At 37.2% G+C, this 26,530-nt stretch overlaps 1 protein-coding gene across 1 annotated transcript; it reads right to left on the reverse strand.

Moving 5' to 3' along the window:
• Positions 1 to 1,253: 1,253 nt before the first annotated feature.
• On the reverse strand, positions 1,254 to 22,447 carry LOC110697492 (cationic amino acid transporter 6, chloroplastic-like). Its single transcript, XM_021874860.1, has 5 exons — positions 21,494 to 22,447; positions 21,180 to 21,399; positions 20,687 to 21,035; positions 18,625 to 18,856; positions 1,254 to 3,142 (listed from the first exon to the last, which is right to left on the reverse strand). Exons 1-5 carry the CDS (start codon positions 21,885 to 21,887, stop codon positions 2,832 to 2,834), a joined length of 1,506 nt encoding a protein of 501 aa, XP_021730552.1. The 5' UTR covers positions 21,888 to 22,447; the 3' UTR covers positions 1,254 to 2,831.
• Between the last annotated feature and the right edge of the window lie 4,083 nt (positions 22,448 to 26,530).

Raw genomic sequence — 26,530 nt, forward strand, 5'->3', positions numbered from 1 at the left:
GAAGGACCTCACTAAAGTTAAGAGCGTCCTAAATTAATCAACGGTTGCGACCTTTCAAATAAGACCAACCATACTTAGGACCACTAGCATTGTCAAAATGGTTTGATAGTTCGATTTTGGTTCGATTTTGAAACTGGTTCGGTTTGATTTAAAATAAGTCGGTTTGAAATTGGTTCAATTGGCTGACGGGTCGGTTTTGGTTCGGTTAAAATTAATATCTCTTTGGTTTGGTTTTGATTTATTTTTGATCGGTTTTAATTCAGTTAGGCTCATGAACCGACCGGGTAGTAAACAGTTTGGATAATAAATGAGTCGGTTTGGGAACGGGTTACCCGGGTTCAAACAAGTACAAATTCATATTGATTTAGATCATATATAATTCAGATAATAAACGGGTTTGGATCATAATCGGGTTGGTTTGAAACGGGTTGATTTGGGAAGCGGGTTTACTCGGGCTAATGTGGGTTTGTGTTCAAATTGGTTTGGGTTGTAAACGGTTCAAATAGTAAACAATTCTGGTTAAAATCGGGTTGGTTTGAAACAAGTCGGTTTGTGATTAGGTTTACCTGGGTTCATATCGGTTTAGATTAAATTAGATAGGTTTAAAACGGTTTATTCCATAACGGGTCGGTTTAGGTCAGTGAAATATAATAAATGAACAGGTTTAGTTCAATTTCTTTTTGGTCTGGTTATAATTGGATTCTAAGCTATTTCCGGTTAGCAAGTTTCATTTTATTATATTAAGTCGAGACTTTGTCACTTCATTTTTAGGCATTATATTGTATACAAATCCTCATTGATTCTATATATATCATGTTTTTATTTCAAGGAGCTTACTCCTTGAGTAAAACTAATCACATAGCAACTATTTATTTAGGATAATGCATATAGGAAGACTAACTGGTGAATTCACTTGACATTGGATATTTTTTTGTAATTTTTTATGGTTACAGTGATATTTTTAATGTACCATTACACATGTATTTTATACTATTAGAGTATATGTTGTGTTAGTAGTATTATTTATAGATAACATTGCTACAATATTTGATGTAGAATTTATATACTTATCTGTACCACTAAAAATACCATTTATAGTAATAAAGCATTTAATGGTACTTTATACCAATATTTATATTTACAACTCATCCACCACTCATTATTCTTATTCATGCTATTTACAAGGCAAGTAAATAGCAGCTATGCGTCAAAGAGTTAATCTATCTCCTTAGCTTCAACCTATGTTTTTATTTCAGTCTTTTTTAATGCTTTCTGCAAATTCATATTGGCTTTGTCAGACAAACTGAAGTATTTTAAAAGGGGATTTATTCTCCTAATGTAATGCTTTCCTTCTTGCGTGAAAAAAATAGGAAAATTTAACATAAACAGACAAACCTTTGGGCGGTTCTCTCATATTGGACTAACCTTTAAATCTGCCCATATTCAACACAAGTTTAACATTTTTCTCCGATAATGGACCAAACAGGTAAGGTAACCTGGCCTGTTGTACCCGGTTTGGGGATGACGTGGCACTTACCGTTAGGGTTTATTTCTTTTATTTTTTTTTTAATTGTTTTGTTTTAAAAAGTAATGGCTTTTCTCTTTCTTCAACAAAATTGCTTGAGTCTTTAAAATCCTATCTTTTTAATTTGTCAGCAATAATAGAGAGGACAAAGCATCAAATTGCTACGTCAGGGTCTTCTTCATCAAGGGGGGGGTCATTTGGGAGGATTAAATGTAATTGGGGAAGAGATGCGGTTGTGCGATCGGTGAAAAATGATCCAAATGTGGGGTTGAAGCTCCATGGCTGCCCATTATGGCCTATAAGAATTGAATTGGTTCATTAATTATCTCAATTATCCAATGTAATTAGGGTTTATATAACTAATTGTGGTTTGATGTACAGGATACAAATTGTGGTTTTTTTTAAGTGGATAGGTGTGAGAGATGAGGTTGATGATTTATGGTTTCAATTGTTTGAAAAAGAAACCACCATTGTTGAGTTAGAGATGCACAAGCAGATGCTCGAAGATAAGGTGAAGAGGGTGCAGCTGAAAAAGGAGAACTTGGAAGAAGATGTTCAAGAACTTAAGGGTAAAGTCAATCAAATGCGAATTAAGTTGATGAAGAGTTCAAGGAATGAGAGAAATTTTTCTTTGGCTTTGGTTTTCTCATGGGTTTTGTTTGGGATAGTGATTATGTCCTTCTAGTAGTAGACTGTTGTTGGTTGTTTGTTGGTTGTGTTCTAGTTGAATGTGTAGCTATTAAGACTAATGATTGAATAAAAAAGGCTTCCCTTTCTTTTGCTTAATTGTTAGCTATTTTTTTGTGTTAAAAAAATAAAAAATAAAATAAAATAAATAAATAAATTGTTCAACAAAATAGAAAAATTGTTCACTAATTAAAAGCAACCCTGAATTACACCGACACATTGTTGCCAAAAGAAGGCTTCATGAGTTCAGCTGGTATTGTCATACATCAGATGTGGGTTGTCTTAGTGGGATGCACATTTTTGCTGACTTGTGAAGGACCCTGGTTTACATCATATTGTGATGGACCCTAATTTATTGCAGAACCATCAGCTGCAAACAGCACTCCCACACCAACAGGAACCCTGGTCCTGCCACCCCTTGAGCCCTTGCCACCTCTTGATCCCCTGCCACCTGTTGATTCCCTTCCACCCCTTCCCTGTCCTATTGCAGATGTAGTGTTGCTTTGTCCACCGAAAGCTAAGCCAGTCCTCCCCCCCCCCCTCTTAAACCCCTGCCTCCTTTGATCATTCTACCACCCCTCCCAAGTTGGATGGGCTGTGTTGTAGCCTGATAATGTGATTAAGCCTCTGCATTAGTAGGTAGGTGTTGTGGTTGAGGTTGAGCTGCAGTTGCTTGCTTCTTGGTGGTAGGCTCACTGGCAGAGGAGGTTGGATTACCACACTTCCTTTTATTGTGGCCCTTCGATTGGCAATTACTGCATGTCATCTCCATCCTAGTCTTAGTGAGGTGACCAGGCTTTGAAGGATTTTCAAAGGGATCTTTGATCCTGTTTTTTCTAGGTCTGCCAGTCCCTATTTTAATTGGGGGAGGATCCAAAGCCCACTGAACTCTTGTCCGGTGTCTCTCCCCTTCACAAGGTGGAATTGACCCTACAAGATACAACAAGTTAGAAGAATATTGATAGGCGTGTCGCGTACCTAACAAAAATAAACCTAACTATTCCTCCTAACTATGTAGTCGGGAAAGTACGGTCGAATCCCAAGAGACTAAGTTTCACCTAATTAATTAGACTTAAGCAATCACCAAGCAAGTAACCAGTCAATATTGACTAACACTAATGACTAATATATTAAATAGCACAATTAATCTAGAGAAAATGATAATCAATGAATTAAAGCATCCAAGATCAAGCATTACCACGAATATAATCAATGCACGAATAACTCTACCCCCAATAAAAAATCAATTGACAAGAGGAAAAGCATTCCCCAACAATACCAAAGGTCTTTCCCGAGTTATCAATGGTTTCCCAAATCAACTATTAAGCCTATTTCCATGGAATCAAGCAAATAAGGGACATTAAACACAATACTTAACTTACTAATCATCCAATCATCTACTTCCGTGATGAACTTCAAACCCTTAATTGAAATACCAAAATCTCGTTAATACCCAACTTCCGTTGCGATAAGAACAAAGGGATGATAACAATACTAATTATTCCTAATCTAGCATTGGCATAAACACAATCAATTAATCATGTCAATTGGGATTATTATTGGAGAATTTAAAGATTCAATTCATGTATCAATCATATTCGGGTCTTGCAAGATCCCGGATTAAGGATCTACTCACACATATTAACGAAATAAAAAACAAGATTCAACAAAGAAAACATAATTAATGAGCAATGAAAAGTAAAAGCAAAGAGAATAGATAAATACCAATTTCTTCAAACCGATGCTCCAAGAAGTGTGTTCCCCTGTCACTAATCAACACATGTGGGATACTAAATCGGGGAAAAATAATTTTCTTGAAAAATTTACTTACCACATGAGCATCATTGGTTGGAGTAGCGATAGCTTCAACCCACTTTAAAACATAGTCAATAGCTACTAAAATATATCAATTTCCATGGGAAATAGGAAACGGACCCATGAAATCTATCCCCAACACGTCAAACAACTCGACCTTGAGTATGTTGTTTAGTGGCATCTCATGCTTCCTCAAAATATTACCTGCCCATTGACAACGATCACAGGCCTTGACATATAAGTAGACATCTTTGAACAAGGTTGGCCAATAAAAACCGCATTGCAAAATCTTCGCGGTTGTCTTCGAAGGACCTGCATGTCCACCGCACGGTAAGTCATGGCAATGGGAAATGACATTATGTACCTCATTCTCCGGGATGCAGTGATCAGGGATGCATCGTCTGATCACTGCATCCGCACATAGCTTATACAAGAAAGGATCCTCCCAAAAATGTCTCTTGGCCTCATAAAGGAATTTCTTCTTTTGTTGAGACGAGTAACCGTGAGGCATTGTACCTTTGGACAGAAAATTAGCTAAATCAGCATACCAAGGTGACTCAATTTTCGAAAGAGCTAATAAATGTTCATCAGGGAAAGAATCATCAAAAAGGAGGTCGTCTCCGTCCCCATTATCAAGGAGGAGGCAAGAGAGATGGTTTGCAACGACATTTTCAATCTCCTTCGTGTCCTTTATTTCGATGTCATAATCCTGCAACTAAAGGATCCAATGAATCAACCATGGCTTGGCATGACTTTTTCTTATTAAATATTTAAATGTCGCATGATCTGTATGAATTATTACTTTCGAACCAACTAGGTAAGAATGAAACTTGTCTATTGCATAAACTACTGCTAGCATCTCTTTTTCAGTTGTGGCATAATTCATTTGAGCAGGGCTAAGAGTTTTACTAGAGTAATTAATAGCATGAAGTTTTATGTCCTTTCGTTGCCCCAAAATGGCTCCTACCGCATAGTCACTAGCATCGCACATAATTTCAAATGGTAGGGTCCAATCTAGGGGTTGCATAACAGGAGCAGAGATCAAAGCTTCCTTCAACCTGTTGAAAGCCTCAAGACAAGCATCAGTAAATACAAATGGGGCATCTTTAGCCAAAAGCTCGGTTAGAGGTTAAGAAATTTTTGAAAAGTCTTTAATGAATCGTCTATAAAATCCTACATGACCAAGAAAGCTCCGAACTCCTTTTATAGAGTTAGGAGGGGGTAGTCGCTCAATGACCTCTATCTTTGCTTTATCGATCTCAATACCCTTATGTGATACCACATGGCCTAGAACAACTCCCTGTTGTACCATAAAATAGCATTTTTCCCAGTTCAAAATTAAATTGACTTCTTGACATCTATGGAGCACCTTTTTCAAATTTTCAAGACATACATCAGAAGATGTTCCATAGACAGAGAAGTCATCTATAAAAACTTCCATTGAATTTTCAATGAGACTTGAGAAAATTGCCATCAGGCAACGCTGGAACGTGACTGGAGCACTACATAATCCAAATGGCATTCTTTGATAGGCGAAGGTGCCATAGGGACATGTGAATGTGGTCATTTCCTGATCACAAGGACGAATAGGAATTTGAAAGAAAGTTCAAGCATCTGATCAATAAAGGGAAGGGGGAAATGGTCCTTCCGGGTGGCCTTATTCAACCTTCTATAATCAATACACATTCGCCACCCTGTTACGGTCCTAGTGGCAACTGGCTTACCCTTGTCATTCTTGACAACGGTCATACCTCCTTTTTTAGGTACTACTTGTACACGGCTAACCCACTTACTAACTGAGATAGGGTAAATTATTCCTGCAGCAAGCAATTTAAGAACTTCTTTTTTAACTACCTCCAACATATTTGGATTAATCCTTCTTTGAGGTTCTATAGAGGAGGCATGATCGTCCTCAAGAATGATTTTATGCATACAAAAAGAGGGATTAATACCCTTAATATCATCAATGGTATACCCAATAACACTTTTATATTTTCTCAAAATAGTGAGCAATTGCTCTAATTTTGTGTCATTAAGCTTAGCGTTAACAATAACAAGATATGTATTATTAGGACCAAGGTATGCATATTTAAGAGTAGAGGGAAGGGGTTTCAACTCTACCTCGGGAGGCGTAGTACTCTCCCCAACACTCGATGCACTAAGGACTTCCTTGACTGGAGCGGTGGTTGGATTGGCTTTTGCCTCCTCTAGTAGCCTTGTGTACTCCCTTGTTTCCCAATCTTCATCATCCGCACTGCCCATTAACACCGTTTCAAGTGCATCATCCGTTTTAATCAAGGGAAGTTGCTCACGTTGTAAATCATCAAGGACGTCCACTTGACAAATAGTGTCTCCCATGGAAGGAGTTCCCATAGCATTCAAGAATGAATACTCCATTTTCTCATCTCCTACTTCAAAAGTGATTTTACCATTCTTCATATCAATGATTGCTCCCGCAGTAGCTAAGAATGGTCTACCAAGAATGATAAGAACATGTGCATCCTCCTCCATTTCCATCACAACAATATCACATGGAATAAAGAATTTTCCCACGCGTAGAGGAACATCTTCAAGTACACCCAAAGGAAACTTGACTGATCGATCCGCAAGTTATAGAGATATACGTGTAGGCTTTAGTTCACCCATTTGAAGTTTCTTGCAGATAGAGAGCGGCATAAGACTCACACTTGCACCAGGATCACATAATGCTCTATTGATTTCTATGTCTCCAAGTTTCATCGGAATTGAGTAGCTACTCGGATAGCCTAATTTCTTAGGAAGTGTATTTTACAAAATTACACTACACTCTGCAGTCAATGCAACCGTAGCATGCTCCTCTAGCTTCTTCTTTTTAGAGAGCATATCCTTTAAAAATTTTGCATAAGATGGCATCTCGGATATAGCATCTAGGAATGGAATGTTGATGAGGAGCTTTTTCAGAATATCAAGAAATTTCCCCTACTTTTTCTCCAGGTTAGCTTGAGCCAACCTTTGTGGAAAAGGAACCTGTGGCACATATGGAGCAGGTGGTGGTGGAGTCGATGCCTTTGGCTCTTCCTCAATTACACTACCATCAATCGCATTCTCAGTTGTGACTACTCCCTCAACAACCTCCTTTGATGGCTCCCTTACGGGAGGAATCTCCAATTGCTTTCCACTCCTCAAAGTCACGGCATTCATATGCCCCTTTTGTGGTTTCTCTGTTTGACCCGGAAAGGTACCTAGATTCCTTGAAGATTGGCCAACTTGATGAGCAAGTTGACTTATTTGATTTTCCATGAGCTTGTTCTGAGCTTGTAACTGTTGGATGGAATTGTTTGTTATGGTTATGAAGTTTTCCATCATTAGCTCAAGGTTAGATTTTTGAGGAGGTGGTTGCATAGGTTGTTGGACTGGAGGTGGCCTTACTTGGAAACCAGGTGGTGCATTATAATTGTTGGTTCAAGGTGTTGGTGGAGGCGGATTTTTTTGGGCTTGGTATTCTTGTAGGAGAAATTTGAATGATGTTTCCAACATTCATTATATGTGTTTGAATGAGGGTCATATAGCCTTTTGGATTTGAAGTGTAGAATGCATTGGCTTCCTCGATCGACATCTCATTCAAATTCTATGGATAATCAGGTGCAATGTGACCTTGTACATTACACATTTGACAAGTCTGAGGTGAGCAAGAAGATGATCCAGCTTGTAGTCTTTCGAACTTGCTTGTCAATGCCTGCATAGAGCTAGTCAAAAGAGTTAGAGCATCAACATCTATTTTCCTCCCTTCTTCACACTATTTTGGCCTTCTGGATGATAGTTGTCATTAGCCGCCATTTTCTCAATTAGCTCATTCACCTCAGTTGGGTTCTTAGTCTAGAGAGAACCCCCAGATGCAGCATCTATATAGATTCGGAACTCATGAGTTAAACCATTATAGAAGGTTTGGATAAACATCCATTCATAAATACCATGGTGAGGGCATTGTCTCTACAATCGCTTGAATCTCCTCCATGCGTCATATAGGGACTCATCATCTAACTGCCTGAAAGTAGATAACTCATTTTTAAACCTTGCAGTCTTTTCCTATCCCAAGAACTTGACTAGAAAAGCCTTCACCAGTTTATCCCATGTGTCAAATAAGCCAAAACCTTCATCTCTCAACAATTTCTTCGCCCTATCCCGTAATGAGAAAGGAAAAAGGCGAAGTCTAAGAGCATCATCTGTAACACCATTTAACTTCATAGTATCGCATTTCTCCAAGAAACTATAAATGTGACTCACTGGGAAATCATGACATGTGCCTGCAAACGAATCATTGGAGATAAATTGAATGAGTTGTGGTTTCAATTCAAAGTTCTGAGCGGTGACAGGTGGTCTGACAATGCTTGAGGGAAGTCCGGTTGTTGTATCAAGAAAACCCTACTCCAAAAGAGATTTCGTGCCTTCATCCATGTTTCTATTGTTTTGATTCCTCCTTCTTATACCTCTTCGCCTCCTTACAGCTGCTTTGATTTAAGAATCAAAAGGTGTTAAATCGTCTGATCCTAAACGTCGTGTTTGCATGCAACAAGGAACTAAAGGCAGAGTATCAAAAACACAAGAGACAATAGCCGAAGAAACAAAAAAGGCTTAGTAAAAACGAATCACAAATAATTAGAAAGAAAGCGTTAGTCCCCGGCAACGGCGCCAAAACTTGATAAGCGTGTCGCGTACCTAACAAAAATAAACCTAAGTATTCCTCCTAACTATGTATTCGGGCAAGTAACGGTCGAATCCCAAGAGACTAAGGTTCACCTAATTAATCAGACTCAAGCAATCACCAAGCAAGTAACCAATCAATAATGACTAACACTAATGACTAATATATTAAATAGCACAATTAATCTTGAGAAAATGATAATCAAAGAATTAAAGCATCCAAGATCAAGCATTACCACGAATATAATCCATGCACGAATAAATCTACCCCCAACAACAAATCAATTGACAAGAGGAAAAGCATTCCTCAACAATACCAAAGGTCTCTCCTGAGTTATCAATGGCTTCCCAAATCAACTATCAAGCCTATTTCCATGGAATCAAGCAAATAAGGAACATTAAACACAATACTTAACTTCCTAATCATCCAATCATCTACTTCCGTGATGAACTTCAAACCCTTAATTAATGAGCAATGAAAAGGTATGATAACCCAAATCCCGTTAATACCCAACTTCCGTTGCAATAAGAACAAAGGGATGATAACAATACTATTCATTCCTAATATAGCATTGGCATAAACACAATCAATTAAGCATGTCAATTGGGATTATTAGTGGAGAATTTAAAGATTCAATTCATGTATCAATCATATTCGGGCCTTGCAAGATCCCGGATTAAGGATCTACTCACACATATTAACGAAATCAAAAACAAGATTCAATAAAGAAAACATAATTAATGAGCAATGAAAAGTAAAAGCAAAGAGAATAGATAAATACCAATTGCTTCAATTGAAAGAACTTGAATTGTTGATGAACAATGATCCAAACTAAGAGTAGAAATTAATTGCTATAGGAAGAGAAAACTAGGGCTTTCAAGTAGTTCTAATACTAGGGAAAATAAAATAAGCCATCTTTAAATGTGATTACCAGGGGTATTTATACCCCTTAAAAGATAGAATCCCGCAATTAATTAAAGACGGTCATCGCGCAACACTGCCCGGTCTGCCCAGGCGGAGCCTGCCCAATCGGGCGGACAAAGTAATTTCCTTCTTCCTGTGTTCTTCTTTATCTTCCCGGGCAGCCAGGGCATGTGGTGCCCGGTTAGGCGCGCGTAACAACTTCTTGAATGAAGCTCTGAAAATAACACTCCTCACTGCCCGGTCAGCCAGGGCATGTGGGATCTATGATGATTCTTTGTAGTTAGCTCTTCCTTCCTTTGCCCTAGAAGCCAGGGCATGGGGTATTCGGTAGGGCATTGGGGAAATCTTCATCTTTCACTCAACAACCTCTTCTATAACCATCCAAAACAAATCCGATTCATCCAAGAAACCTCCGTATTCCTGTAAAACTCAATAAAATAGATCGAACACACTAGAGAAGAGATTGTTAGCAAGAAATGGCTGCGTAGAGCCCAAAAACCATGCAAATTACGCTATAAAACCGGGATAAAACATGGTATAAAACGCATACATCAAATATAGTTTTCAATTAATGAACACTATGTGTAACAACATACAAGGTTCATACCTGCATGTGCTTGTAAATACACCTCTTTCCAGTAACATCTTTCCACATAAGCCTCAGCTTCCTTATGTAAGAAAAAAATGCATGCCACTGCATGACAGCATGGTATTCCAACCATGTCCCACTTTCTACAAGTACAAGTTCTAGCCTCTAAATTAACCACTAAGGAATCCAACTGATAGCTGACATTAAACAAGGTCTCTGATGAAGGCATAACATCACAATAAGCAGCATTGTTCTTCTCTTTTTCTTACCTTTTCTGAATGTTTGGACACAAAAAAGAGATGCATTTCTGCATTTCCCTCCTTTTCAACACAAGCCTCTGCATCAGGCTTACCCTTATCTCTTCAAGCATATAAATCAGATGTTTTATTCTTGCATTGATGATGTAGCCATTAAAAGTTTCTGCCATGTTGCTGGTGATAGCATCTTATTTGACAGTAGTGTCCAGAAAAGCTCTACAGAAAAGTCTTGGATTGTATGCTGTGAATGCATTTGTTGCATCAGGGTCTAGTTTCTTCAAAGCCTTAAGATTTTCTTTGTAATCTGCCATGTTATATGACTTAGCTATTTTCCAGAACATCAGCTTTCGTTCATCCCCTTTATAGGTCTTATGCCACAAAGCATATATATGCCTAGCACAATGCCTGTGTTCTGCCTTAGGGAGAACATTTATCACACCATTCAAAATGGCCTAGTTCACATCAAACAGTAACAATGAAATTAACATCAATGACTATCACATCATACACAAAGAAAGTATATACAATCAAAGAAGCTTAGAAATACTCACCATATGTTTATCAGATATGATGCACACACCCTCACCATCCCCTAGGCCAAGATTGTTCTTCAGCTGCTCAAAAAATCATTCCCATGATAAGTTGTTCTCCCCTTCTGCTATTGCCCAAGATATAGGGTACATCTGCTCATTCTCATCCCTTCCAACAGCTGAGAGTAATTGCCCACCTAAAAAGGTTTTCAGGAAACACCCATCCACACAAATCACCATCTTGCAGCCATCCCTTTTCAGACCTTCAAAACAAGTGAACAACCTTTGAAAAATAGGTGGTGCAGGCTGTTTGTTCAGTATTGTTACTGTCACCAACTCAACACAGCTACTAGGACTGCTAGCCTTCAAAGATGTTATGTAGCCTCCCACCTTTGCATAATGATCATGCATTGAGCCATGAAGCATTTTATGAGCTGCATACTTCACCTTGAATGCAAATCCTCTCTGAACAACTACCTTAAAGGCCCTTCTAATAGTTTCAACTATCTCTTTTGCTGGCCAATGGGGTGTATTCTTAAAAGCCTCTAAAAATTGTTTAGCTACCCTCTTTGTCTTCAATTGTCTGTTCCTTTTCATGTTCCTGTGACAAGTGTGCTCCAACTGCACAGTCTTCACAACAAAAGTTGCCCTCTTACTCTCCCAAGCACCATACAAATAGAAAGCACAACCCTCCACACACTTCACACCTAACCCTCTGATTTACCTTAATGTTAGTTATCTCATAAGTGAGATCCCTTCCTTGTAAAATGGCATACTTAGATACTGCATCCTTGAAAGCATCCCTAGATGAAAACCTCTGCCCCACCTTCCAAGTGAAAACACTGAAATCGGTGTCTGCATTCACTAAGTTCCCTGCCCTCTTCCTCCTTTGCTCTCTAGTTTCTTCCTCATCTCCACTGTTTGGTGGGGTTATTAAATCATCCTCACTCTCATCATACTCACTAGGATATCCCTCTGCAACAACTTCAAGTTCTTTCCAACCCCCCCCCCCTCCTATCAGCCTTATAACCTGGCTTACCTTCAGCAACCTCCCTCTGTAGCTGATTTGCTATCTGTAGCAACTTGGCAGTACAAGTTCTCACTCTATCCCTTGCTGTCAAAGCCTCCTCATCAACCTCAGAGTCATAACCATCACTTCCACCAATTAACACCTCATTCTGTTACTCATCCTCATCATCCACATCATAACTACCTTCAGATTCATTCCCTTCACCTTTTTTTCCAGTAACAATACTTTTCCCTCTATCAACAGCTGGATCATAAAGTGGATCTTGTTCATCTCCACTTACATCCTCATTAAACCCCAAAATATCTCCCCCAATCCAAAGGACTTTCTGGCCTATTGTCAACCCATGCATCTTCATCATTAAGAAGGAGTGTACTGTTTGAGGTCAAATTTGGAAAAGGGGGGGTTATCAATAAGAACAAGGGCAGGCTGGTAGAAGGTAGCTAAAGGAAGAGTGTTTAGTTTTGATTTGCCTTTGTTTTTCGGGAATATAGAAGTAGGTTGGGTGGTTGTATCTGTATTTGTGGATGGACACACTACTGTTGATGTGGGAGCATCTTTCTGGGTGGGAGCATCTTTTATCATTAAAGGTAATTGTGGACCCTCTTTAATTGGTAGTTTATGCCTTGCAACGTCATGGGTCAAAGGTTAGCAGCGTGTTGTTTGTACTTGGGGTTTAATGGGATCTAACTTAGGTAATTCAACCCCTTTTTGTACATATATATCCAAACACCTAAACTTCAAAAGAATCTCCCTCATCCCATTCACTTCATTGTTAGAATAAACCTTCCTTAACCCACTTCCTAATGGCCACCCTGGTTCCAAATACAACAAAACATCCACACTATTTTGCAAAGTCCTCTAACCACCACCAACATAACTCATCAGGATTAATACTAAAAGTCCTACCTTTTCCACCCTCATACACTAATGTACCATTACGCAAAGTTTTAAAAGTCCCCCCATACCAGTACTTAAGAGTTACAGCAGCAAAAGGATTATCCATCTAGCATTTACCAACATTAAAAATACCAAATTTTAGACACAAAATTAACAATAACAATCCAATTAACAACTAAACCTAAGTACAAAACGCAATTTACATTGCGCAATTTCAGTCCACAAAATCCATAAAAATTGACAATTTCGCACACAATTTTGCAATTAACAACAAAAAAAATAGCTTTAGGGTTCTACAAAGAACATACCACTTACGCGTCGATCAATCGAGAACCCCAATGGCTTTCCCAGTAGCTTTAACTTCACTTAAATGCTTGCACCAACCCAGTACAATTGCAGAACCAATTTAGGAAAAAAAAATTGGGGACCAGCAATTCGCAGAAAAAATCAAAGTACGGAATGAAAGTGAAAGAGGGAGATAGTTTAATTTGGGTAATAGGGGAGGAGAAGCGCGCTTTTTTTTAGCATTAATGGCTGATTCGACATAGTTGGTTGAACAGAGTAATGATGCTTCAATTTGTTTGGGAGGGAAACTAACTTCCCAAAGGTTAACATGGGTAATGTTGACTTCAATAACCGGTTGTCTGTAAACTCAGTCCATTTTGGGAGAAAAATGTTAAACTTGTGTTTAATATGGGCAGATTTAAAGATTAGTCTAATATGGGAGAACCGCCCAAAGGGTTGTCTGTTTATGTTAAATTTTCCAAAAAAATATACATATATATATTTATGACTATCCTAAAATTTACTTCCAAAACGACAGTTTTAATTTCAGTACTTTCTTTTTGTATGATTCTCATTGATCTAGTAACTTATTCAATTTCAACATTATCAATTTTAACACTTTCAACACTTTCTTTTCTTCTACAATTGTTCTAATGAAGTAATGATACATGAACTAGTCTAAAATCACTTAAGCGTAAAATAAATTAACAGTAAATTAATTACTAACTTAACTGATACTCTAGTAATAATGTATAGTACTTCGTAGTAAGCATATATGCATAATTAGATTTCATTTAAAATTCCTTTTAATGTGATTTTAATCTTTCCTTTATAGTTCACTAGTTTAGGACTTGTGTAAATGCAATGACTCATAATGGTAAGATCGCATAAAAAAAAATGGTATGATTGACTTACTAGTATGTAACCTTTTTAAAAAAAAAAAAAAACTTATTGAATGTATAGCCTTAAATTTCTTGTTTGATACATAAATATTTTTTTATTTTAAAGTAGTTTTAATTTTTTTTATGCAAATTCATTTAAAAAAATAGCATTTTGGAGGAAAAAAATTTCAGAAATTCAAAAAAAATTACAGTATTAAAAAGCACTGCTAATATTGATTGTGTGCCACGTGTTATAAAATAAATTCGTTACCGATTGAAAGTAGATAACAAGCCAAAGACTAAAGGCATCCATGCCCAAAAGAAAATTTATGAGAAACACTTGATTTCAAACTTAAAGCACTTAAAATTAGCCTAAAAGTTCACTAATTATACTTACATTTTACAATTTTATCAGTTTTCCACTACTAAATTTTTTTTGTTAGGTTTGACGCTTTGAATATAGAATTCTCCATCAAATATATATATATAGAATTCAAATGTAACAAATAATAAACAATACTTCAAAATTTTATGTTTAAAATAATCAATTTTCATGGCTCTTTGAGCCACAGAAAAAACATAAACGTTTTTCCCATGTCTTTAAAGCCTGAAGTCCCTTGGGATCTCATACAGCCATGCTTATGATAACCTAAGAGATTTAAAAGCAACTTTATTGCTGATATTGAACCCTAAAGCTTTACACCAAGAGAGCACTTCCTCTCTAAAATCAGATGTTCTGTCCAATAGCACTTCATGTGTGATGTGTCACCGACCAACCCAAATTCTAACCCCAAAATAAGCAATAAAATTATAAAAAAGACATGAGATATTATCTTCCCCGTACTCTTCATCTTACATCAAATACTCACTTTTGGTCCAACATTTAAATAAAGATATCAGACACTAAACACAATATACCATACTAAAAATAAGGTGGTTATATCGAAATCATCTTACTTAATATGTACTCGTATTAGGCAACTAACACCTTCAAGACCTAACAACAAACTTATCCTCCACCACCCCACCCCCCCCAAAGTAAAAAGATCCAAGAAGATTTCTTTTACAATTCCCACATTATACATGAATGGATTTTTATTGCAAATGAAAATGGCCGACCATTACATTACATTAAAACAATAAAAATCATAAAACTATGACCCACATGTTGTTTCATTTGCGGCTTTTGTAATCCGTTACTAATGATCATTCATCCATATCTTCCCATATAGTCCAAAAACAACACGTAAGGTTGTCTATATATAAATTTTCAGGTTATCAAAACAATAATAAATATGTTATGACAACATTTCCCACATCAACATGACACACTTCAGCTACCCATGAAAGTTGAAGTTGTACCTATGTATATTATACAAGACAACAACTATATCATCAGCAATCTTCTAAATAATCGTTTAAGATCACTTCTGTGAAATTTTAGATGAACCAACTTGTTCTATTGAATATGCTGACGTCGCTTATTTGGTTTTTTAGAGTTTTAAAAAGAGAGTTTATTTACGATAGTTTCTTCGTGTTTTTCTCGAAATTTACAGGCCATCGAAGGTACATTATTACATGAATAAGCACATCCATGAATTCTAACATTCAACTCCCATTTGATTGTCATTTTAAACATCATTATAGTCCTAAAATGTCATTATAGTCTCAAAACTACATTAAATATCGTTTTGAAACAAAAACTACATAAAATTTCTAATGAGGCAAGAATATATGGAGAGCATTTTTATTTTTTTTAAAAAAAAAACAACTTTAAAGTTTACTATTATTTTATTTTATTTTTTTTGATAAGATAAAAATTTACAATTATTTATACTTCGTATTTACTATTATTTACGTAAGCACGTATAAAGGCGTCATATACTATAGGTAGTGTCAATAATTAACCAATCAAATTACTCGACAATATCTACTTCAAAAAATATTTTGTAGGGTAAACTCATTAAATTAGTACTAGGTCCTTATTAAAAAAGCATCTTACAACCATGCTCTTTAAAAAACTTTTCTTTTTTTTTTTATCCTAAAATCACATTATTCTTCAGTTTTGGCCAACCAGTACATCCCATATTTTTATTCTTGTACAGAGTCACAACTCTCACAAGAGGCATTCAGCTAATGTATAGACTCTTACTCTATAAACTCAACTAATTAATTGCATTTTAAATCACTATAACAACGTGAATTTGATTCTTATTTATAAAAACTCAAACCGGTGGTGCATTCTGCTTACCTTAGCTGAACGTGTTGAATTAATTTTTTTTTTTTTTTTTTTTTTTTTGGATGAAGATAACAACCATAATAATAAGTGATTTACACAGAAAACAAATTGATCTACACAACCCAATTACAATAACCATAAACACAACGATCTAGTTGAGAGAAAAAACAAACAAAAACCCATAATTAAATCTCGACCAATTAAGTTTGTTAATATTGATAATTAAATTGCATTTAGAGTCACTAGAAAGATGTGTTATATTCATCTTATCATAACTTATCAAACCTAAAACTTACACGATTCATAAAGAAAGCAAAATGCTTTACACAACCCTATAATAACCGAAAACACAACGGCCTAACTTAAGAGAAAAAACAAACAAAAACCACGTAAAAAACAAAAAATCAAATATAGAAAGTAACCAAAAAGAGAAAAAAGAAATAATGATAAAAACAGTGTATTGATATTATTATTTCTTCATTGCTTTTTTTGCCAGCAGCAAGCTGAGACACACTCAACACTTACCAGATAACCCTTAGATCAAGTGAGTAATTTTTAATGGACTGAATAACCCTCTAACCGAATAAGCCCGGTCATTATTAATTATAGAGTTTTTTTATATAGTAACCTTAATTTCACTTTTCTACGTTGTGTCCCAATATATATCACTTTCCAAACTGTAACCTCAATATACATTTTGTTTCCATACGGTAACCTTGCCGTTATCCCACCATTAAAAAATTCCGTTAGTGGGGCCCACTTTCCATTTATTAATATTTTTTATCTATTTGCGCGTTGGAAAACCTTCCGTTAAAGGTTTTGGGGGCTATAGGCCCAAAATGAGCTCAGATTTGACAAAAAATAACTTAAATGCCTCGTTTTGCTTATTAAAAAATGTCTCGATTTACGTGCTCACATTTTAATACACAAAACAAGACATTTACGTTTTTTTTTTTTTGAAATCTGAGTTCAATTTGGACTTTTAAGGACCAAAATAGCTCCCAAAACCTTCAATATAATATTTTCCAGCGCACAAATCGATTAAAAAAAATTAATAAATGAAAAGTGAGCCCCACTAACGGAATTTTTTAACGGCGGAAAAATGGCAGGGTTAACGTATGGAAACAAAATGTATATCGAGGTTACAGTATGAAAAGTAATATATGTTGAGGCACAACGTAGAAAAACGAAATTAAAAGAGTTACTATATAGAAAAAGTGAACTGCTAAACAACGCTCCTATTTTACAAGACATCGCTCCCTATTTTACATGGAAGGACGATATTACCCTTTGTGTAAGTTGTAATATATAATGGTATAATATCATTCTCGACCCCTCCACTTACTACCACGTGGTAAAAAAAATTCCCGACCCATTCGATCCAACACCAAAAATCCGAATATTTATTTTAAGAAAATTTATTAAGCTTTAGCGATAGTTTAGGACGATGGACGACGACAACGATCGTTTCGTCGGAGTATTTTGTATGTCCTCATACTTTTTTTTTTTTTTTGAAATAAAAACATCCGCCTAAAATATTACGGTGGATCCACTTAAAATTTCCGGATCCACCAAGGTAGATCCGGAAATTTAAGGCGGATCCTTTTTTTTTTTGAATTGATTAATTAATCAAATTTATTAATGTAATCTTTGTATTATTATTATAATTTTTATTGTGATTATTATTAATTTTGTGATAAATTGAGTAATTAGTATTAGTATTATTATTGTTGTTGTGATCAATGTTATAATTATTTGCTTATGTTGTTATTATTTGTTGATATTATTTGCTCATTTAATCTCTCTAAAATAAAATTTAAAAAAATAAGTAAAATCTGGAAAAAAAAAAAAAAATAGAGTTTCGCCTGAAATTCCGGAAGTACCAAAGAGGATCCGGAGTTTTCAGGCGGATCCACCACCGAACATCCGGAAATTTAAGGCGAATGGGTAGATCTGCTTGAAAATTTCGGATCTTCTTTGATACTTCCGGAATTTTCAGGCGGAACTCCACTTATTTTACATAATTTGATTTTATTTTTTTTAAAAGAGGTAAAATGAGAGTGAAGTGAGTTGTGATTTCAGAAATGAGTATCGTGAGTATTTATTTACGAGGGATAAATACAGAAATTCATATAAAAAAAATGCGGCCGGTGTCTAATAAAATAGGAGCGACATTTAACAACCCTTAGAAAAACCCTTAATTATAAATAGAAGGAATAGATAATAATAATACGTAGTAAAAATGAGTAGGTACGGCGAGAAAAGGAGGAGAAAGCAACGTTACCGAGAAAAGCGGAAGCGTTGACGGGTGTAGATGTGTTAGGGTGGACCCTAGCAAACCAAGATGGAACAACATTAGACCGTCCGATCACACACATGTAACGAGCTTGTCCCAGCATCGACACCATTAATGATGTCAATATCGCAAAACTTACCCCACTTCCTATCACTTTTGACACCCATTCCAATCCTTTTTCTCCCTTGAATGCCTCTGTAAATGCTGCTTCTGGGTCTATCTGTATACACCCATCACCAATTTTTACCACCAAAATATTTTTGTATCAGTCCAATTTCATATAATTATCAAAATACATTATCCAAACAAATATACTTGGAATACACTGATTAGACATTAATCCACATGGTTTTTTTTGTTAAACATTTGAGAGCTAAACACTTAAAAATGATGGGATAGTGCAAGAGATCCTAACCATCCAATACCGACATACCGCAGTTAAAAGGTTAAAACTTAAAACACATGGATTTTTGTAGGACAAACCTTAATTTAATGGAATTGAATGAGTAATATTTCCTCTGTCCCACACAATTAAATTTAGCATACATGATGATGCATTAGTTTCACCTTATCTATATATAAATAAACATTAATAAAATTACAAAAAAAATTATGCTATAAAACTTTATGTTAATACCTATTTTAAAATATATTTCATGACAAATTATGTTTTTATTTATATTTAGTATTTAAAAAACTATAAGTCAAAGTGAATAGGTAAATAGTGAAAAAAAAGGTTTTACATGTCAATTATTATTATAAAACTGAAATATGATTTTTTTGAATGTAAATTTGGTTCATAGAAATACTTTAGATAAGTTTGCAAAAATAGTAAAATAAAACTAATGGCAACAATCATAGTTTCATAATCACATGCATATTTGTCAGAATGGTTTGACCTTTCCAACTCAGTAAGAGGTTTTTTGCTTTGTTTTTTCTAATCCACATAGTCAAAATATATTTCAATAAAATCTCACTATCAAATTTTTTTTTTTTTTTTTTGAATAAAATCTCACAATCAAACTTTTTGTATGAATGTGCTTTTTTTTTTTTTTATGGTTTTAAATAAACTATATACAGACTACGAGTATCAGTATTTAGAATTCATAGTGTACACGCAAATGTCAAACCTTTTACAGTTGAGCTACCAAAAAGATTTAAAAATTACACAAAATAAAAAAATAAATAAATAAAAACCTAACTTGATTTAAAATACTCCGTATATATTAAACACCAAAGAGACAGAGAAAGAAGTTGAATAAAATAAAAATAATACTTGTAATAAATAAGAGTAAAAGCATATTAATTATAATATAAATTTTTTTCCTCGAAATTTTTTTTAAATATTATTTAAATCTTTACTGATCTAGAATCGTCAATATCCAATGACATTGGACTCCTTATTTTTCATGCTGCATCATTTTTCATTGGAGCATCTATTAGACTATTACTATACAAGTGATTCGTTTAGTGTGGTACCTATGACCTTATAAAGTATATTCAAATGCGTCGGAATATTAAATTCATATTTATGACAGTTTAAGATTATAATTACTCAATAGCTTCCATAACCTTCAACTTCAACATCAAGATTTTTAACGATATGTCAATTAAATTAGTTGAACTAAGTATTGGACTTGATTATTTTCTTTTTTTTGAACCAATTGGATATGATTATATGGTACAACAATGATCTTGGTCAAAATCTCGCATATACTATTATTGTCATATATGATTCTCTATATAGATGAATTTTTTATTGTCATATATGATTCTCTATATAGATGAATTTTTTACTTATAAATAAAATATTATAATTAAATTTTTTTAAATGTTAGATTAAAAAACACTGAGTACCTTATTTATTATGTTTAAAAATAGAAAAAAAAAAAAACGATGAACCTTTTTTTTTTAAGAAATTGAAGAATTCTACTTTAAGGTTGGAGTTAAATCATAGTAGCAAAATAGGACCATACTCCCATGAAATAATAATTAAATAAAAAGTGGAAATATTAGTACTTAAAAACTGAATTTTGATTGGGAGACGTACGGCGTCGTATGGAAGAAGCATGGACATGGAAATAGACATCAAGCAGTATAGAACAGTGACGATAATAACGGAACCCGAAACTCCAATTGGAATATCTTTAACCGGGTTATGAACTTCCTCAGCCATTGTCGAAACGGCGTCGTATCCAATGTAACTCAAGTAAACCAATGCTGCTCCATTAAATACTCCGGTCAACCCGTATGGAAAAAACCCACCCGGGTTATTCGGGTTCTCCGGTTTCGTGAAATTCTTTACATCTCCTTTTGTGTATCCCATCACAATTATGAATCCAATGAATATCAAATGTAGTGCTGTTAGGAGCATGTTTACTACTGAGCTCTCCCTTGTACTGTTAAAACAAAACATTCCTTAAATTTGTCTCAATATATATAATATATTTGTATCGGTAGATATTTTAAAATATTTTTAATTTGTTATATTTTTTTTTTTTATATTAGTGGTGAAAGTAATGCATGGTCGAAGTATAATGTACCTATAACAAATGATAATGGTGATGATGAGAGCGACGAGGACGGCAATGACGTCAATTTCATTGAAGCCTTTGGGAAGAAGAGAGAGAGTAAACCTCCATTTAGAGGTGGAGATACCGATTGCAGTGCCGAAGTAGGCGGTGAAACTTCTAGCAACGGCGGCATTGGATAGTACATAATCCAACACCAAATTTGCTCCAGTTAAAAATGCAGCAAATTCCCCTGTTTCATCATTACATAAATTAAAATCCCATCACTTTTTATATCCAATAAAACGAACAAAAGCAGAGGCTTAGAGGAGAAAGGTTAAGGTTACCGAAGGTGACGCGGAGATAGGAGAAGGCGCCGCCGGCAAGGGGGATATCAACAGCGAACTCGGTGTAGCAGAAGGCGGAGAGAAGAGCGCAAAGGCCGGCAATGGCGTAGGAAAGGATGACGGCAGGGCCAGCGTAAGAATGAGAGGCTTTACCGGCGGTGACGAAGATGCCAGCGCCGACCATACCGCCGATGCCGAGGGCAACGAGGTCGTACCAACGGAGGGATCGTCGCATGTCGGTCCCGGAGCGGGCTCGGACATGGCTGAGCTCCTCGAAAGGGGTGGAGACGGAGATGGCTCGGCGAGCGAGGCGTTGCGGGGTTTGACTCAGGGCCCGGAAGTAAGCAGAGATTGTTGAGAATGATGAGGGAGGTGATTCTATTGATTGTGCCATTTTGTGTTTGGAAATCTGTATTGAAGATTTGAAGGGGATATGACTCTGTTTTGGGATTTTGTAAGGGGGTTGCTTGTTTTGAGAGTGGAGAGGAGGAAGGGACGGAAATGGTGGAATTGGGAAGTGGAAAAGTTGCTGCTAACCAGTTAAAATAGATTAAGGAGTAGTGAAAATATAAAGGGCAAAAAAAAGAGTTGAAATTAAGAATTGAAGATAAGGACAGTTGTGTGTTGGGTTTTCCACTCCCTATGAGAGTTTTACTCTTACATAATACTCTTTTTTTTCTTTTTTTTTTAAAAAAAAAAAAATTAATACTCTTTTGTTTTTTTTTTTTTTTTTTGCACAATACTCTTTTGTTTTTATTTAGGTGTTTCATTTTGACCAGTATACTTGTAAATACATAATTTTGATTAATGATATTTTTAATTATCGATAAGTATAAATTATGAAATAAAAATTAATATTTGACAACTATGCTTTAAAACGATTTTAACAAGTATTCATTGATTATATTTTGTCTTATGTATAAAGCACAAATAAAATCAAAGCAATGCATATGAATGATGTTAAAGTCAAACTGGGGCACTTAAACAAAAACAGATGGAGTAGCAATGTACAAAACTATTCGAAGATTTGTATATCCGAAGATCTAATTTGTATCTAATTCGATAATTTAGAATACAATTAGATGCTGATTTTTAATCGAATATCTAATCCAAAAATTTTAGATATCATATACTTAATTGGATATCAAGTTTTAGACATCCGATATCCAAAAAATACCTGAAATATTTCAGATTCCAAATATCAAATAATGGATACCCGATCCAAATATCCAAAATTTAGGGTACTAATTGTATTTTCTTAAAACTATTACAAAGTTCAAATATCGAATATCCAAAAATTTGGAACATAGGATACCCGATATCCAAAACTTTTTGGATCTGATTTGAATACCAGGTGATTAGGGGATTTTTATCCACCAATCACCGTCTGACAAGTGGACCAACCAGGTTCCGCCACGTGTCCTTCACTAAGGCCAACAGGAGCCTGCCACGTGTCAGTCACAGATACGTCCTCTACGGACCACTTAAGACACGCCACGTGTCCGCCCATGCCAAATGGGAAAACCGGCCATCAAGGCCCAGTCCAGTCTAGAGGCCCGGTCAGCCCTAGGTTTACCTTAAACCTAGAGAGTTGCACGCTTCTCAAGGCTATAAATACTCGATTAATCCTCATTAATCAGGGAATCGAATAATCAAGAGATCAAGCAGAGAAGAACAGAATTATTAACAACCGGCTAATCTCGCTAACGACGCAGATTACCAACACTAAGCACTCTCACCTGGAGAGATCTCATTACTTTAATTTCTGTATTAATTACTCCTTAATCAGGTACTAACTTGACCGTTGGAGGCGGAGCTCTCAGGAGTCTCCGTTATTTTGCAGGTACAGGCGTCCGGTTCCAGTCTCGGAATTGTAACTCTCCCGCAGGACATCAGAAAACCCCGAAACATTTGGCGCCGTTTGTGGGGAGAGTACTTCAGAGATGGCATCCAAGTCTGTACCGACTCCAGAAGAGAGGCGTCCCCTAGACGACCCTCAAGTTCAGTCGGACCATGATACCGAAAGTGAATTTGAAGTTGAAACTCATACAGCTCCAGACGGGACCCTAAGGGCCCGACGTACCCGTCATACCGAAATGAGGGAACGGGAGTATCTTCAAACAGGAAGCGAGCCAGCAGGCGCACCGCTTGCTCGGCAACATCCGACTGATGGGTCTGCTCCCATCACAAGGAACGAACTCATGACCTTCATGAGGGACTTCAAGGGAGAGATCCAAGAGTTGATCAACAAAAAACCGCCTGCTTCAGTCAAAGAGCAGTCGGCCAAGAAACCTTCCACTTCACTGAAGAGGAAGCCAGTTCAAGGGCGAGAGGCGACTCCCCATCCTAAATCCAAGAAGCGGGAGCCATCTGCTCTTGATTTCACAAAACTCCGTTATCCTACGGGAAATAGGAAACCGGTTCGTCATATTCAGGCGGACGGGTCAAAGCAAACGTTCACAGATGCTCGGCACCTGCTAGAGCAGAAGAAGAGTGACCGATTATCAGAGTCGGCTTCTACTTCAAATTTTCAGGACAGTTTGCGAAATGCCTCGATGAGGCATACTCAGTCGTACCATGAGAGTCAGTCAGGCGGCACCTCCCGTCAGTCCGGCTTTCATAGTGCCCAGGCGGTACCAAACTTACCATTTGTGCCGCAACAACAGTATTTTATGCAGCCACCTCCATTTGGTGGACCTGCAGCAAAAAACGTCCAACCTATGGACTGGCAGCTACGGCTGCTTAGACTTGGTAAACAGTCGTCGGCCTTCTCCAAGGAAATTACTGAAGCCGCTCAGCCGGCCAAAGTAAAAAATGTTCTAGTAGGCGCCTATGACGGCACTACTAACCCAGAAGACCATCTGATGGCATTCACCAACCTGATGTACCTTCAAGGGTTGGATGATCCCACCTGGTGCAAGTGTTTCCCAGCGACTCTCAAGGGAATCGCACAGCAATGGTTTGGCAACCTGCCGACTGGTTGTGTAAACAACTTCAGGACGCTTGCTTACTTATTTGCCTCCAACTTCGCTATGAACATCCCTGCGAAGAAAACGACCCTTGATTTGGGAACAATTCAGCAGGGTGAAAGGGAGGGGCTTCGTTCCTACATCAGGCGGTTCAACCTGATGAGAATACAGATTCAAGGGTTACCGGATGAGGTAGCTTATACTGACTTTTTTAGAGGTCTCAAAGACGGGTCTACCTTCAAATTTGATTTAGTTCGAAAAAGGGTGGCGACTCTTCAAGAGGCCTTGATTGAAGCAGAAGCCTATATACAAGCAACTGATCTGTGTACGATGAAACAGTCGGATGGGAAGAGGTTCGACAAAAGAGAGGGACGACAGAAACAGTCGTCCAACAAAGATGAGAAAAGAAAAGAGGTCTGGGCGGCTGATTCCTCTAAACAGCCGACTCAGAAAAAGAAAAAAGAATTCAAACCATACTCCCCGAAGTATGTGTTTAACAAGGATAACCAGTTTATCCTAAAAGAAATAAAGGGACGGCTCTCAATTGAGAAGCCTCTCCCCATGAAGGGTTCTGTGAGCAACCGGAACCAAGACAAAATATGTGCTTATCATGATGACGTTGGGCATCACACCAATGACTGCATCAGTCTCATGCGGTACCTAGACCGCTTGGCTGATCAAGGTGATCTTGATACTTATGTCAAGAAATCTACGGGGAACACTTCCTCAAAAAAGCAGTCGGCCAAAAAGAATCAACAGGCCGACAGTTCCGATACAGATGATGCAGTCGTCTACACTATTGCAGGCGGCTTCTCAGGAGGCGGCCCCACTATTAGGGGCAACAAAGATAATATAAGGCGGTTAGATGTAAATTCCGTTCACCAAGAACAACCGTCCAAATATACATTTCCTGAGATTGTCATCACTGAAGAGGATCTAGGAGGAATAAGGGGGCCGCATGACGACCCTCTCGTTATTGAATGTAAAGTGGCCAACCAGAGAGTTGGCCGAATTCTTATAGATACCGGGAGCTCCTCAGATCTCATCAGCAGCAAATGTCTGTCAAAACTGAAATATCAGACGGACTGCATACATCCGGCCTCCCACCCTTTAAAAGGTTTTGGAGGAGGAGTCGTCCACCCACTGGGACGAGTAGATTTACCCATTCGCCTGGGCGAAAAAGGGGAAGGACGACACATGGTAGTCCGATTCCTAGTAGTAGAGGAACTCTCGGCCTACAACATGATTCTGGGTCGACCAACCCTGAATAATTCCAAGGCTGTTATAATCCCGTCACTTATGCTGCTTAAGTTTGAAAGGGATAATGGAACAGTCGGCTCCCTAAGGGGAGATCAGAGGATGGCCCGAGAGTGCTATCTCTCGGATGTCAAGCCCACTGTTATGGCCACTGGGTCAAGTGGAGAAAAAACAGACCTTGACAACGTCAAGGAGAGTGCGCCTGTTCAAGAAACAGGCGACAAAAAGAGAAAGGCGCCCCAGACAGAGTCCGCAAGAAAAACAAGAAAATAGCAATCATTGGCAGAGGACCGGCCGGATGAGTTCCGCCCTCAGCGGGCTGGTGAGCATGCGGACCTGATATTAGACGACTCTCGTCCTGACCGAACAGTCAAAGTTGGGACGACTGCTCTGAGAAACCTTGGTGATGACTTTCACAACCTGTTGAAAGAATACAAGGACATCTTTGCATTTGAAGTCCATGAAATGCCAGGCATTAGTCCTGATCTGGCAGTACATAAACTCGCTGTGGATCCGAAAAAGAAGCCGGTACGGCAAAAGAAGCGGAACCATGGTGAAGAAAGAAGTCAGGCGGCAGCCGCCGAAGTCAAAAAATTACTTGATGCAGGGTTCATTCGGCAATGTTACTTCCCAGATTGGGTTGCAAATGTGGTGCTTGTTAAAAAGCCGAATGGCACCTGGCGAATGTGTGTAGACTACACAGACTTGAACAAGGCGTGCCCCAAAGACAGTTACCCTCTGCCTAAAATTGATAACCTGGTCGACTCAACAGCCGGTCATGCCTTGATGAGTTTTATGGACGCCTATTCTG

Source organism: Chenopodium quinoa, unplaced genomic scaffold (assembly GCF_001683475.1).
Source record: "Chenopodium quinoa cultivar QQ74 unplaced genomic scaffold, ASM168347v1, whole genome shotgun sequence".
Taxonomy (NCBI): domain Eukaryota; kingdom Viridiplantae; phylum Streptophyta; class Magnoliopsida; order Caryophyllales; family Amaranthaceae; genus Chenopodium; species Chenopodium quinoa.

Excerpts from the sequence above, each read along its gene's own strand:
- LOC110697492 (XM_021874860.1), bottom strand. The coding sequence starts at position 21,887 with ATGGCACAATCAATAGAATCACCTCCCTCATCATTCTCAACAATCTCT. Across the intron at positions 21,400-21,493 it reads CTATCTCCGCGTCACCTTCG|GGGAATTTGCTGCATTTTTA; the intron begins GTAACCTTAACC and ends ATGATGAAACAG. Across the intron at positions 3,143-18,624 it reads CAACGCTTCCGCTTTTCTCG|GGTCAATTCCACCTTGTGAA; the intron begins GTAACGTTGCTT and ends TGTATCTTGTAG.